This window comes from Erythrolamprus reginae, chromosome 1 (genome assembly GCF_031021105.1).
Source record: "Erythrolamprus reginae isolate rEryReg1 chromosome 1, rEryReg1.hap1, whole genome shotgun sequence".
NCBI classification, from domain to species: domain Eukaryota; kingdom Metazoa; phylum Chordata; class Lepidosauria; order Squamata; family Dipsadidae; genus Erythrolamprus; species Erythrolamprus reginae.
In genome coordinates, this window is record NC_091950.1 from 179,171,868 (window position 1) to 179,187,854 (window position 15,987).

Here is a 15,987-nt window from a genome sequence, read left to right on the forward strand (position 1 = left end):
AGTTGTACAGTGATCCCCCGCTCGTTGCGAGGGTTCCGTTCCAGGAGCCCCCGCAACGAGCGGGTTTTCGCGAAGTAGCGATGCGGAAGTAAAAACACCGTCTGCGCATGTACAGACGGTGTTTTTACTCCCACAGCGCTAGCGAGGAGCCGAAGATTGGGGGCGGGGCGGCTGTTTGCCGCCGGCATGGAGGGCTTCCTAGCAGCCCCCCAAACCCGGGTTGGGGGTCCGGGGGGCGCTGGCTCTCGGCGCTTTTGAGCTGAGTCCGGAAGCGAATTCGCTTCCGGACTCAGCTCAAAAGCGCCGATAGCAAGTGGCAAGGAACGGCTTGTCTCGGCGCTTTCGAGCTGACCGGACTCAGCTCGAAAGCGCCGAGACAAGCCGTTCCTTGCCGCTTGCTATCGCCGGTTTTGAGCTGAGTCCGGAAGCGAATTCGCTTCCGGACTCAGCTCAAAACCGGCGATACCAAGCGGCAAGGAACGGCTTGTCTCGGCGCTTTCGAGCTGACAGCTCGAAAGCGCCGAGACAAGCCGTTCCTTGCCGCTTGCTATCGGCGCTTTTGAGCTGAGTCCGGGAGCGAATTCGCTCCCGGACTCAGCTCAAAAGCGGCGAGAATGAACGGCGTGGGCGGGCGAAGGGCGGGCGGCAGCGAGGAGTTTGCGTGGGCGGTGGGGAAACTCCTCGCTGACGCCAGCAAGAGGGGGAAGACCCAGGGAAGCCACTGCCATCTACGCATGCGTGCCCGGCACGCATGCGTACATGGTATTTTTGACTTCCGGGTTGAAAAATAGCGAAGTACCCTGTTCGCAATGGTTGGGGACGCAATAAACGGGGGATCACTGTATAGCTGTTGGCTACATTACCACTGAGGCCAATTTAGACTCTTAACAAAAACAGTTTGTCACTTTCCAAAAAGTCTGTTCAAGTACCGTGTTTCCCCAAAAATAAGATCCTGTCTTTTTTTTTTTTGAGCCCTTAAATAAGCCCTTGGCTTTATTGCCATGCACTCAAAAGCCCAATTGGGCTTATTATCTGGGGATGTCTTATTTTGGGAGAAACAGGGTAGCTCATACTGTCAGGAAATCCTGCCCAATTGTTGGGGACATTGGCAGTTAAGTACGTCTTTACTTTGGTGTGACTCTTCTTCACTCAAATAAAAATAAAGCAGAGAGAAAAAATAGAAAATGTTTTCAAGTTAAAATATGAATTGAAATTAAAGTTTACATATTTTTTTTTGTTTCAGGTTTCATTTTGCATTGAAATGGGGAGAATAGTTATGATATTCTTTTTAAATACCAAAGAATGATAAAACAAACAAAATTTTTAATTGGCTCCAGTTTTTTCTTGTTTCGCAGTAGTGAAGAAATTGAAGGAATTTTAAAACAAAGGTTAGAATTATTTAAGCAGGAGATTAGCTATTTTGTTTTATTTTTGTTTATTTTATTTTATTTTATTTTTTATTTTATTTATATCACAGTACAGTGGTACCTCGAGATACGAGTTTAATTCGTTCCGGACCTGGGCTCTTAAGTCGAGCAGCTCTTATCTCGAATGACTTTTCCCCATAGGAATTAATGTAAATAATTTTAATTGGTTCCAGCCCTCAAAAAACTCACAAAGTTAGTCTAAATTATGCAGAAAGACATGTTTTTAATGAAGAAATGTACATGTACATATAAATGAATAATGAAGTTTGTTTCACTTAACTTGTAAACTTTCTTAAACTTTTAAATTTACATATGTTCAACTTCTCTGCCACCCAATCCTGTAGGACAGAGGTCCCCAACCCTTTTTGCACCAGGGACCGGCTTTAAGCGATCAAGAGAGGAATGGGTGAATGAATGGACGGAGGGTGGGAAGGAAGGAAGGAAAGAGGGAAGGGACAGGAACAGAGGAAGGAAGCAAGGAAACTTATGAAAGGGGAGAGTAAGAGAGGAATGAGTGAAGGGAGGGAGGGAAGAAGGTGGGAAGGAGAAAGAAAAGAAGAAATAGAGGAAGGGAAGGTAAAAGAGAGAAAGAAAAAGAGCAAGAAAGAAAGAAAGAAAGAAAGAAAGAAAGAAAGAAAGAAAGGGGGAAGGGACAGGAACAGAGGAAGGAAGCAAGGAAACTTATGAAAGGGGAGAGTAAGAGAGGAATGAGTGAAGGGAGGGAGGGAGGGAAGAAGGTGGGAAGGAGAAAGAAAAGAAGAAATAGAGGAAGGGAAGGTAAAAGAGAGAAAGAAAAAGAGCAAGAAAGAAAGCTGCAAGCACCCCCCCCGAGCCCCCCAGGCCGGCTGCAACCTTTTAAAACACGCGCGCCGCTTCGCAGCTGTCTCCTGAAGCCGAACGCGGAAGTTAGCGTTTGGCTTCAGGAGACAGCTCCTTGGCGCTTGTATCTCGAATTTGGGCTTGTAAGTAGAACAAAAATATCTCTCCCCTCCCAGCTCTTATCTCGAGTTGCTCTTAAGTAGAGCAGCTCTTATGTCGGGGTTCCACTGTATATTTATATCTTCCAGCTTAATCAGATTCCAAAGGTTTACAGTGGGGCGGTGGGGGGGAGAGTATGAATTGAAAGCAACAGTGACAACATAATACAATATTTTTATGCTTATGTATTACCTACCTTTATTACTTTCATAAATACTGTACTTTTCAGAGTATAAGATGCACTGGACTATAAGACACATCTAGCTTTTAGAGGAGGAAAACAAGGAAAAAAGTATTCTGAACCAAATGGTGTAGTAATATATTATTTAATAAAATACCAGCGTAGTAGAATACTTTTTACAACCATGTACACTTTTTACAAACTTTAAACTTGACAGTGTTAAGTGTTGTGGACTTCAGCTCCCAGAATTCCTCCTCTAGTCATGTTAGCTAAGGAATGGGAGTTGAAGACCCTTGCTCCCCTAACCCAGGAGTCTTCAAACTTGAAAGCTTTAAGACTAGTGGACTTCAACACCCAGAATCCCGCCTCTAGTCATGCTAGATGGGGTAATTCGAAGGCAAAAGCAGCCCCATTTTTGCAAAAATCAGGCCGGTTTTTGGCTGGGTTTTTTTTTTTTTTTTGCAAAAATTGGGTGGGCAAAGGATTGGGAAGCCTGCAGGGAGGTCCTAGGTGCTGAAGGATGGCAAAAATGCCTTCATCTTTGTGAAAAAGCAGGTGAAAAACGGCCCATTTTTTGCAAAAGCAGGACCATTTTTGCCCTCCCCAAGCACCCAGGACATATCTGCAGGCTTCCCAGACCCTCTGTCCAGAAATAGGATGCAAGAGTGGGGCTTCAGGATAGCAAAAATGGCTGTATTTGGTGTATAAGATACCCCATCCTCTTTGGGGGTGGGGTAGGTGCGTTTTATACTCTGAAAAATACGGTAATTAAAACAGTGATTTTAACAGTTGCCCACATATTAACATACCTCACCACCCTCAGTTGAAGGAGTATGAAAACATATATTTCATGTGATTATATGCTATTAAAGTGAACTTTACAGAATTAATAGAATGGAGAATATACTACATTTATAACATTTTAATTTTTGATAGAATATTTGTAGCCCAAGGTTGAATTGTGCGGTCCCTTGTGCTCTCTGCTAAAGATGTTCCCTAATTAGATAATGAAACATCTGCAAGATAACAACCAAGCTCAGGGAGCAGGAAGGACACCACATTTTATTTTTTTTCTAAAAATAGGTACATTCTCTTCCTAGCTTTACTTATATGCATTGTTTTTTTCAGTTGAAACCTGTATTTATTGTACAAAAATTCCCAGTGTTACTAATTGTATCAAAATTCCTAGTGATGCAGGGAATTATCTCTTCCTTTTCCCATTGTTTTCCTTCAGTACCCAAACTGCTTCTTTTTTTCCCTTTTTTCCCTTCTCTTTCTTTCTCTTTTTCTGATAAACCAACATCTCCCAGCAAATTCAATTTCCCCTCTCTATTGGTAGGATTCAGTTTTTTTAACTATTGGTTCCATGGGCATGGCTTGGTGGGCATAGCAGGGGAGGGATACTGTAAAATCTCCATTCCCTCCCCACTCCAGGGGACGGTTACTGCAAATCCCAATTTCCTCCCAATCAGCTGTGACTCGGGAGGCACAGAATAGATGAGGGTAGGGCCTGTCAGACATTTACTAAGTACAGTGGTACCTCGGTACTCGAACGCTTTGGTTCTCGTACATTTCGGATACCGAACAAAATTTTCGGCAAAAATTTGCTTCGGTATCTGAACAAAAATTTGGATACCGAACAGCCACAGAAAATTTTGTTTATTATCCGAAATGCTACAAGATCTGAGGGGACGGGGTGAGACGGAATGGGAGTCGGAATCCGACACGCCCATCCTGGCCGCCCACTAAACAGCCTCCCATGTCTCTAGTCTAAACGCTCCAAGCTGTAGGAAGGGACCTGAGGTGGCGTCAGACCCAACTTTTTGGCCTCTAGTCCGCCATGAGGCTGTGGCGTGCGGCCCGCGCTGTGCAGTAGTTAACTCGCCCTGCTTCCTAAGTCCGGACGGGTCACGGTGCCTCGAGCCCCTCATGGAGTACCTCACCACCTTCACGGGCAAGAGCGGCCGCCTGCTGAGGGGCACCGCCAACCGTCTCTGGGGCGCCGTCCCCGGCGTGGGAAGCCTCCGCCAAGTCCACTTCCAGGATCCCCAACACGACGGGGTTCCCTCGCTGCCCGCTTGGCAAGATAACTTGGTCCCAGTTGGGCCGGCGGGTTTCAGGAGGGAGGGAGTAGAATGTTTTCCTTCGTAGCTGGTCAGTCAGAGAGAAACAAAACGTCCGTCCCTCGCTCCCCCCTCCCTCATGGGGGGACCCAGAATGCGCGACTCCTAAAAAGTTGTGTTTCCCAGCCTTTTGTGGAGGGCACTCAGCAGCGCCGGGAATGTCAGCAGCTTCCCTTTCTCATGTGACGTTCCCGGCGCTGCTGCTGCTTGAAGGAAAGCCGCCCTCGCTGAGAAGGAGAAAGTTGGTGTAGCTGCTTAAAGGGAAGAAGGAGCCCCCGAAACTGCCGGTATTGCAGCTGCCTCCACCCTTCCTACACCTTTCCGCTTCAAGCTGTAGGCAGTTTCGGGGGCTCCTTCTTCCCTTTAAGCAGCTACACCAATTTTCTCCTTCTCGGCGAGGGTGGCTTTCCTTCAAGCAGCAGCAGCGCCGGGAATGTCAGCAGCTTCCCTTTCTCATGTGACGTTCCCGGCGCTGCTGCTGCTTGAAGGAAAGCCGCCCTCGCCAAGAAGGAGAAAGTTGGTGTAGTTGCTTAAAGGGAAGAAGGAGCCCCCGAAACTGCCGGTATTGCAGCTGCCCCCACCCTTCCTCAGATCTTTATCCCATAGGAAATAAAGGAAATAGGGGCTGGAAACCAATTAAACCCATTTCCATTATTTCCTATGGGATAAATTAATTCGGTACTCGACCAAATCGGTTCTCGACCACACTTCTGGAACGAATTGTGGTCGAGAACCGAGGTACCACTGTACTCTGAACTATTCAAAATTTCTGCTACCAGTTCTGCAGAACTGATCAGAACCTGCTGAATCCCATTTCTACTACGTGAGAGTAGATTTGCATGATTTGCTTTCTAAGCACCATCAGCTTTCCTTACACTGAAGACAGCCCTCCTATAGATTTCTATAACCCTGCTGTAGTTGACTATTTACTCATATTAGGAAAATGTCTGCCATTACTTTGCAGCACTCAGCCTGTTCCACTGATAAATATCAAATACCAACAGTGGGTTGGTGTAGCACCACATCTGAGTTGAGGTTAGTCTTAACCTTGTAGATTCCTGCGTTTTGCTACCCTTACTTGTTTCCTTCTTCCTTGTGCCTGACCCACACACTCTGTTATTTACTGAAAAATTTAATGATCATCTTCTGACCCACACAGTATTGAGGCATATACCTAGGGAAATCAGTCCATTTTTTTCTCCTCCCCTTTTCAGAAGATAGGCCAATTTTACAGAATATTAATAAAGTCAAATTTTATTTGTTTAAACAGGAAAATATCAATTTAAAGTTCCATTTTAAAGTTAAACTTTTTTTACCACACAAAACCTTTCCCTAGTAGAAGAGAAAAATATAGAGTAGATAGAATGACACTTAGCATCTTACAAAGTGTGTGGTGGGGGACATAAGATTCTGGGACTTTTTTCCAACATTAATAAATAGAAAACTTATTTCCCCCCAGAAGTCCAGGACAGAGGTGGGGTCCTCCTGGTTTGGACCAGTTTGCCCAAACTGGTAGCAACCTGCTGTTGATGTCACTATGACATCATGGAACCAGTTTGATTTTTTTAAAAAAAATGGATTCATTTTTTTTCTGAGCATGTGCAGAAGCCAGGTTTCTGGCACTGTGCATGCAGTCACCATTTTGTTTTCAGGTTTTGGTTTGTTTGGGTTTTTTTTGGCACTGCACATACACACACCCGCATCCACAAGACACGTCCACATAGTGCGGGAGGAAACAAACCAGCAGCGACGTAAGTTAGAACCCACACCTGGTCCAGGAAGGCTGTTCCTTAAACTCAGTTCTTAGTTTCTTGCCTTACCTTTTTCCAAAGAACTGCTTCCAGTTTTCAAAAGAAACAAAAGGGTTTTCTCACAGGGAGGAAAGAACAGAGGCAAATCTCTCCTTCTGCAACATGCTTAAGTAAGCATCTTTCCTTTTGCCAAAAAGATCCTGCTTGAGGCAGAAGGATATATCTTTCCTGTCTCTGAAGCATTTATTTCTATGAATAACAGCACAACAGCTAGTTAAAATGGAAAGACCGTTTGTTACTAAATTCACCTGAAAGGTGTTCTGGTTTCTGGTAGAACTTTAGCTATTACAAATAACTCTTACTAAATGCAGTATTTCATAAACAAAGAAACTCCATCTTTATTCTCTTCACCTCTGTATTCAAAATGCAATTCATACTAGCACATTTCTTTTTCTCCCATTATCTCTCTTAATTACATTCCTCATGCATTCCTCCCAGCCTCCTCCGTTTACCAAGATTTATGTACTCACAGCATAATTCAAAAACAGCAGAAATGACTGTAAAATAACACAGAATGAATTTGCTTGCTTGGGAGCTGAACGGAAACACCTTTCATTTTAGCACTACAACATTGAAACTCCACCCTTCTTCCCCACTGGCCCCCTGATGTACCAAATACATCACCCCAGTATTTAACCCATTCCTCCCCTTAATATCTTCTTCCAAACACCTGTTCCTTACGTTTTTGGACCCTTCTGAATTTAGGATTGACCCAGTTTCTTCCTCACTAGATTCTGGACTCACAGCAACATCCTGTGGCTGGCCTCCCACCTGTTCTACTACCTGTAACCCCAGACCTACCACTAATTCATAAACACTATCTGTATCAGAGTCCTCAAGGTCTTCATCATCCTCCAACTGACCAGGAGTATGTACAGCAAAAGGAATGGGATGGTTATTTTAAATTTGCATAAAGATGTAAGAAGACTGGTCTTTTGTAATGTATAATCCCCTCTTTTCTACATTACATATTTAAGCACTGCATATTTTGCTGGAATGAATGTAATTGGTATGACTGCAGCCTGGAAAGTAAGAGATTAAAAAAAAGAATAAGCCTAGTTTTTTCACCACTGTATCACAAATTGCAGCTGTATTTTTTCATCAATAATTGTAAAGTATCACATTTTGGGGAACATTGATTTCAGAGATGACTTTGACTTTATTGTTAAAATACAAGCATCATGATAAGTTGCTTATATCCAGTTGTATCTCACACTAGAACATTCTGATGTCAAACATGCAGCGTTTGTGGTGCTATATTGAAAGACAAAGACAATAAAAGAGAAACACTGGATCTGATACACCCAGATTTCTTATTGATTGATCATGATACAGTATTAGGAATTTTTCTTCTGAATATTTGTTCTGAAATGAAAATGAAATGAAAAATTGATACTCTTGAAATTTTTGTGATTGCTCTTAAAATATAGTTTTGTTCATTGATGTGATAACAGATTAGCTATAAAACAAAGTGAAGACTCAGTTTGTAAATTCAATATATTCCCATTGTATATGATAATGTTATCTAATTCAAACTTGGCTCTAAGATCAACTGCATTTCTTCTGTTTTCCCCATTCCTATCTAATCATCTTGCATCTTCAAGAACTTAGAAATCGTGCAAGTTTGCAACAACCTTCAGCTGGCAATAATGCATTTTACATTTTCTCCCTTATGGCAGAATACAGCAACTCTTGCTTTTTAAAGAGTGTAATTTAAGCTCCAGTAATGTATGAAAGTATAACATGTTTTTCATCAAACACTTCCTAATATAGAAATCAGCCAGTCATGAAATCTAATAATACTAGAATTCATTGAAAGGATAATGTCATTAGAAACGTGCTTGGTAGGCATCTTCTCCATCATATGAATAGTATTAGTAGTAATGCTGAGAGATAGTGTTATTAGTATTCCGCTGATCATATTAAGCATTTTTAAAATTCAAGATAATCATTTTATTAATAATTCCTTTTAATTTGGCTTCAAGCATGGGTCAGTCACTTTCAAATGGGATATAATAATAATTTAATAATAATTTAATAATAATTTATTAGATTTGTATGCCGCCCCTCTCTGCAGATGGATGCTAAGGGATTGATGTTATTCCTTAGAAGCCAGTTTTATGCCCTGTTGAGTAGTAGCCCATGGAACTGTCAAGGATTAGTTCAATCCTAGGTGATATTCCATTCTGTTACCATAGAAGGTAAAAAGTAGGATGTAAGCATGTTAAATAGTAATGAATGCTGAGTCATAGGGTGTAAATTGCAACCCGATCGGGCCAGAGCATTATAAAATGTAAAGCAACTTTACATTGATTGTTGGCTGTTAGTTGGTAGTAATGTTGTTAGTTGGCTGTCTGGAACAGTTTTGATCATATTTAAAGCAAATTTTGTTCCTGTAAATAGAAGACTAAGACAGAAGATGTTTTGATTGCATGGAAGAGTAAAACTGTTTACTGCTGTTTTCTACAAAAGTGTCTTCATTATTTCTCTGCACTGGTTCCTAAATTGCTACACTATAAATTCTTGACAGGTTCTGCTGCGTAGCTCTGTATATCTGGACAGAAACTACTGGGAGAGATCATCAAAAGCCTTGGAATGCTTTGACATCCAGATGCAGATAACTGGCAGCTCTTTCTTTTTCATCTAATTACTAATATTCTAGATCAGCATTTGATATTGTATAATTGAAGCCAAGTTAATCTATGGAGACAAAAAGCAGAATGAAAATAGCACCACCTCCAGCTGACAAATGTTATTAAAAGTCATAAACTTTTTTGAGTTGCAGCTCACTTTATCAAGTGCATGTTGCTTAGACCAGTGTTTCCCAACCTTTTTTGAGCCGCGGCACATTATTCACGTTTAGAAAATCCTGGGGAACATTGAGCGGGGGCGGGGGGGGGCGGGTGTGTGTGTGTAAAAAAAAGTTTGGACAAAAAATATCTCTCTTCCTCCCTTTCACTCTATTTTTCTCTCTCCCTCTTTCTCTCTCTCCCTTCCCTCCTCTTTCTTTCCCCTCTCTCTCCATCTCTCTTTGTTTCTCCCTTCCTTCCTCCCTTTTTTGCCCTCCTTCCCTCTCTCTGTCTTTCCCTCACCCTCCTTCCCCCCTCTTTCTCTCTCTCTCTTGCTTTCTCTCTCTTGCTGTCTTTCTCTCTTTCTCTCTTCCCCTCTCTCTCCCTCTCTCTCCCTCTCGCTTGCTATCTCTCTTTCTCTCTCTCTCTTTTGCTTTCTCTCTTTCTCTCCCCCCTCTCTCTCCCTCTCTCTTGCTATCTCTCTTTCTCTCTCTCTTTTGCTTTCTCTCTTTCTCTACCCCCTCTCTCTCCTTCTTTCTCTCTCCCCTCTCTCCCTCTCTCTTTCTCTCTCCCTCTCTTGCTATCTCTTTCTCTGTCTCCCCCCCTCTCTCCCTCTCTCTCTCTCCCTCTCTTGCTATCTCTTTCTCTCCCCCCTCTCTCCTTCTCTCTCTGCCTCTCTTGCTATCTCTTCCTCTCTCTCCCTCTCTTGCTATCTCTTTCTCTCTCTCCCCCCTCTCTCCCTCTCTTGCTATCTCTTTCTCTCCCCGCTCTCTCCCTCTCTCCTTCTCCCTCTCCCTCTCTTGCTATCTCTTTCTCTCTCTTTCTATCCCCCCTCTCTTCCTCTCTCTCCCTCTCTTGCTATATCTTTCTCTCTCTTTCTCTCCCCCCCTCTCTTCCTCTCTCTTCCTCTCTCTCCCTCTCTTGCTATCTCTTTCTCTCTCTCCCCCCTCTCTCCCTCTCTCTCTCCCTCTCTTGCTATCTCTTTCTCTCCCCGCTCTCTCCCTCTCTCCTTCTCTCTCTCCCTCTCTTGCTATCTCTTTCTCTCTCTTTCTATCCCCCCTCTCTTCCTCTCTCTACCTCTCTTGCTATCTCTTTCTCTCCCCCCTCTCTCCCTCTCTCTTTCTCCCAGTAGCCGTGGGGCGACGGCAGGGTGATCAGCTGTGAAGCGGAGCTCCAGAATGGAGGCACAGATGGCGGTGGCTAGATGCCGTACATTTCTGGCGTTGCGCTGGGCATGGACATGGGGCTTGAGCCTCCGTCCTGGTCCAGCCAGCAGGCAAGTGCCAGCCACGCAATTCCAGCATTTCCAGCCGCCGCCGTCGGTGCCTCTGTTCCTCTGTTCCGTAGCTCTGCCTCACAGCTGATCACCCTGACGTCGCCCCACGGCTACTGGGAGAAAGAGAGAGGGAGAGGGGAGGAGAGAAAGAGAAAGCAAGAGAGGCAGGGAAGCTCCAGCCGGGCGGGGCGCCGCAGCTGCTGGAAAACTTTGAAGGCGCAAAGAAGCAAGCTCAGCTTCCGGTCTCACAACTTTTTTCTCTTCGCAAAAAGTTGCGAGACCAGAAGCTGAGCTTATTTCTTCGCGGCACACCTGACCATGTCTCGCGGCACGCCAGTGTGCCACGGCACACCGGTTGGGAAACACTGGCTTAGACTGATGTAGGATTTAAATTGGATGGTGGGGGAGGCAGGCTGGCTATATAGATGTAAGTATCATGAGAGACAATTTAAAGTACTTAGTAAGTTAAGAATTATAATGTATTAAATCCTATTGTATTGAGCTGAACTGGCTTCAGTTCAGCAGTTTGATTCTCACCACCTCAAGGTGGACTTAGCTTTCCATCCTTCCGAGATGCATGATAAGGGGGCCCAGATTGTTGAGAACAATATGCTGACTCTGTAAACTGCTTAGAGAGGCTGTAAAAGTACTATGAAATGGTATATAAGTCTAAGTGCTATTGCAGTTTGTGAAATATCTGAGATTTTCTGAGTATCTGATGATTGTAATGGAGCAGATGAGAGATAATGCATTGCAATTTAATCCAGATAAAATAAAGATTATTTAATCAGGAAGTGGACATAGAATGCAACTTCAACATGTTTGAAGTAGAATAGTATTCTACCTGAAAATAAGTGTCAAGATGATGTGGTCAAACGAGATCTGACTTGGTTATGGTACCAGTTAATGATTAACTAGCTACATTTAAACTGGATTAATAAACTGTACTTTCAATTGATTATTTATTCATCCATTCAGATGTCTAATCCATCTATGAATTCATAGAATATTAGTCATGTAACTCCAATTGCAGTACCCAGTTTCTTTAGAAGAGCCTATCTTTTGCTTTTGCCTGAATTATAGCTTTTATTTAAGTATTCTTATAATTTATTTTAATGTATTTTCAGCATGGTTTTTGTTTTGCCGTTTAACTAAAGTAAATTGTATAACAATTCCAAATATTGCACATATACAGCAGAACAAGAGGGCAGTCTTCCAGGAATGGAGTTGAATGTCCCTAGCTTACAATTGTTACAGAACAATTTGGCAAAATTTCTCAGAATAAACCATTGTCATAAGTTCGTGTACATGGGCACTCTCACATTCCATTGAGATTATTGGAAATTATACTCAGAGAGCTGGAAATCAAAGCAAATGTGTTTTATGTATAGATAATGTTATTTCCAACTCATTCACTAACTTTTTGTTTGCTCTTTGACTACAGGAATGACTTGTCAAGCCAGAACATCATACACAGAAGATGAAGTTCTCTGGGGTCATCGTTTTTTCCCTGTTATTTCCTTAGAAGAAGGATTTTTCAAAGTAGACTACTCCCAGTTTCATGCAACCTTTGAAGTTCCTACTACACCTTACAGTGTGAAAGAACAGGAAGAAATGCTGCTCATGTCCTCCCCTTTAATAGCACCAGCTGTAGGTAACAGTAAAGAAAGGAATAACTCTATAGAATGTCTAGATGGCCTTGATGACTTTGGTACAAAGATACCTTCTAAACTACAAAAAATGACTGGAAGGGAAGACTTTCCTAAAAAACTGTTGAGAATGAGTTCTACTACTTCAGAAAAAGCCTATAGCATGGGGGATCTTCCTATGAAACTCCAGCGAATAAGTTCTGTCCCTGGAAACTCAGAGGAGAAACTGATATCTAAAACCACAAAAATGTTATCAGACCCTATGAGCCAATCTATGGCAGACTTGCCACCAAAACTTCAAAAGTTATCTGGAGGAGGAGGAGGAGGCAGAATGGATGGAAACCTTCCCCCAAAGCTGAGAAAAATGAATTCCGATCGATTTACATAACAGGAACTAACTTTTTAGGCAGTACTTGAATTGCCATTATATCTAATTGGGGACAGAAAAGCAAACACATTTAAATAATATTTGGTGACTGGATTTCTTTACGTACTCTGGGATAATACTCTTCCCTTTTAAGGACTGATGAAATCTACAATTTAAAAAAATCTGAAGTTCAGCATAGGGTCAGTTTGAAAGCTAATAAGCTATTTGGCATGTAGTATCATCACAAGCATGCAATAATAGTGTGCAAATTTTGCATATAGTTTTATGGCATGGTTCTTATTATATTTATACTGTATATTCTGGGAAAAATGTAAATGGAGTGTTAATTCTCCTATATTTCTTAAGCTTTGATTAATAAGTACAAACAACAGTGAGCTACTAACAGGGCAGATTGTAATTTATAAGGGCACAAAATCCAGCAAAAGTTGAACATTTCAGGCATGAGCATGTGCCCACTGCATCCTCCATTTCCTTCAAAAAAGGCGGGGAATTTTCTGCTGAAGCATCTCCCACTCACTCAGTAGCAGAAGCAGGTCACATAGGAAACGTACAGGAGAAGGCTATACATAAATAAGAAACTGAATCAGATCTTTGGTTAATCTTTAAATACATATTTAATTACTTTCCAGTCAATACAGTTAAATGTGTACGTTGGCTGAATCGTCCCCATTTTTCCTTCCAATGTAAATTGTGATGTTTTCTTCAGACAGTTACAGTGCATGTTTTCTTTGTTCAAATAAGGCTATGGCTATTAAGAATTCTTAACACCAAAACATTTAAGCCTTAAACTTCTTTTTTTTCTTGCTTAACCCTTTCCCCAGTTTATGTTGCTATATGGATATATATTTTCTTTACCTAAAAGTCAATTATGGTTAGAAGCAGGCAAAATACATGGCAGGCAGCGTTCTGTTTTAGGCAGAGGTCATAAAACCAAGAAATTTATTGTGCTTCATGCTTCTTTCATTTTCATTAAAAAATAAGTCTGAAATAAAGTTCAACATGGAAATATTTTCTTGATTTATTATAATGATGGCTTATTCTGATACTTCATACATTTGGTAAATCCCATTCTTCATCTCAATTACAGTGATACCTTGTCTTACAAACTTAATTGGTTCCAGGAAGAGGTTCTTAAGATGAAAAGTTTGTAAGATGAAACAATGTTTCCAATAGGAATCAATGGAAAAGTGATTAATGCGTGCAAGCCCCAAATTCACCCCTTTTGCCAGCCGAAGTGCCCGTTTTTGCCCTGCTAGGATTCCTCTGAGGCTCCCCTCCATGGGAAACCCCACCTCCGGACTTCTGTGTTTTTGCGATGCTGAAGAGGAATCCCAGCAGCGCAAAAATGAGTGCTTCACTGGCAACGGAAGTCCGAAGGTGGGGTTTCCCATGGAGGGGAGCCTCAGGGGAATCCCAGCAGCGCAAAAACGGGTGCTTCACTGGCAACGGAAGTCCGGAGGCGGGGCATCCCAGCGGCGGCGGTGGGTTTGTAAGGTGAAAATAGTTTGTAAGAAGAGGCAAAAAAATCTTAAACCCTGGGTTTGTATCTTGAAAAGTTTGTATGACAAGGCATTTGTAAGACGAGGTATCACTGTATATCCATATTCATGCTACAGTAAATTTAGATTCAAATGACCAAGGGCCCCAAAAGATTGCTGTGAAAGATGTGTAATCCCTTGTGAAGCATTTTTTGGAAATCTGTGAGCACAGACAGGTTCTGAGGTATTCATAGCTTCTTAGAAATCAAAGACCTCGGGATCTAGTCATCTCAATAGTTATTATAAGGTTCCTGATTATTGGAAATTAACTTGCAGATTATTTTATGACAATAGCATTTGTTTGGGTCTGCAGCTTCATTAATGTAAAGGTTATCTTTTTTTCTACAGTACAAGCAGCCTGTTCCTAAGCCTGCCTTAGCTGTACAAAGGCAAATAAAGAAAAATTATAACGGTACCTACTATGCATTATCAGAAATAGATCAAGCAGCTTTAGTGCCCTTCGATAAGGTCTATGGACTGCTTCCAACGGGTGTACAAAAAGGATTAAAAGATGCATTTGCAAAATAGAAAAACAGATCACGGGTAAAAGGCACAAATCAGTTAAAAGGGCCATACTTGTAACTCAGAGCAGGCAGTTCTACTGTCCTTGCAATATTATGCCACTCATTCTTGCTTCTACACTTTACTGAATCAAAATGATATTACACTATCCGGAAGAGATAATGATAACTTTTCGATTATAAATAGCCAAATGACTTAGAGATTCTTGGCTGGAGGCACATCTACATCCTATACCTTGTTTTCCAAAGTTATTTCCAACTATTACATATACCGTATGTAGAGCCATCAAAATTAACCTATACTCAAAAGATATTTAGAAGCCACTACAGAGGATTAATGAAGAAAAGCCTTATAACTACCTTCATCAGAATTCAACTATAAGGATCAGTGAGATGAAGAGGGGTGGGGGGAAGACTTGCCGGTATAATTTAGCAGTAAAAATGCAAGCCACCTCTTTTTTTGGCTATTTTAGCCAACACAGATTTAGAATTGTTATGATTCTTTTGTAAAATTCTTATAACCACAGTCCGAAGGAGTACCAAAAAATCCAGAAACCTATGATCTAAGTATAATCTCATTGCACAAAATCAAAAGCCACAGTCATAATAATAGAATTACTGATTATAGTAATCAGAGTAACCCATAGATATATATATATACAGCCTATAATGATTTTGTTTACAGTGTGCTACACACAAAAAACATCAGGGATCAAAGGAGTATTGTTGCCAGAGGTGCCTGTAGGGTATTAAAAATGTTTAAAACACAATCCAGTTTAACACACAATCCGCAATTAAGCCACACAATCCATGGTTTAATTATGGAAATTGTGTTACATGCTACAGGAAAAGATGGATAAATACCATGGGGAAGATTTCTTCTAAGTCAGCTAAAACCAAGCATCCAAAGCAATGATGATCGATAAACCTCAGAGCAGAACCACTCCACTTGTGTAACACAAAATCTTCAGCAAGGAACCAACATACTTTAGGTCAGTGATGGCAAACCTTTTCTTCCTCGGGTGCCAAAAGAATGTGGGCACGTGCTATTGCATGTACGCGAGTGCCCACACCCATAATTCAATGCCTGGGGAAGGTGAAAACAGCTTCTCCCGCCCCTTGGAGGCTGGAAATGGCCTGTTTCCCAACTTCTGGTGGGCCCAGTAGCCCTCCACAGGCTCCAAAGGCTTCCCTAGAACCGGGGGAGGGTAAAAATGCCTTCCCCCACTCCCCTGGAGGCTCTCTGGAAGCCAAAAATGCTCTCTCAGAGCCTCTGTGTGAACCAAAAACCATCTGGCCGGCACAT

At 42.0% G+C, this 15,987-nt stretch overlaps 1 protein-coding gene across 4 annotated transcripts in view; it reads left to right on the forward strand.

Moving 5' to 3' along the window:
• Positions 1–13,630, forward strand: part of KCNJ3 (potassium inwardly rectifying channel subfamily J member 3) — a 176,879-nt gene extending 163,249 nt beyond the window's left edge. For 2 of the 4 annotated variants that reach the window (XM_070731537.1, XM_070731538.1), the window contains exon 4: positions 12,030–13,630. In XM_070731537.1, coding sequence (XP_070587638.1) covers positions 12,030–12,622 — 593 coding nt within the window. In that variant the 3' untranslated portion in view covers positions 12,623–13,630. The remainder of the gene's footprint in view (positions 1–12,029) is intronic. The other 2 variants (XR_011557278.1, XM_070731540.1) reach the window with 2 other exon arrangements.
• The last annotated feature ends 2,357 nt before the right edge of the window (positions 13,631–15,987 follow it).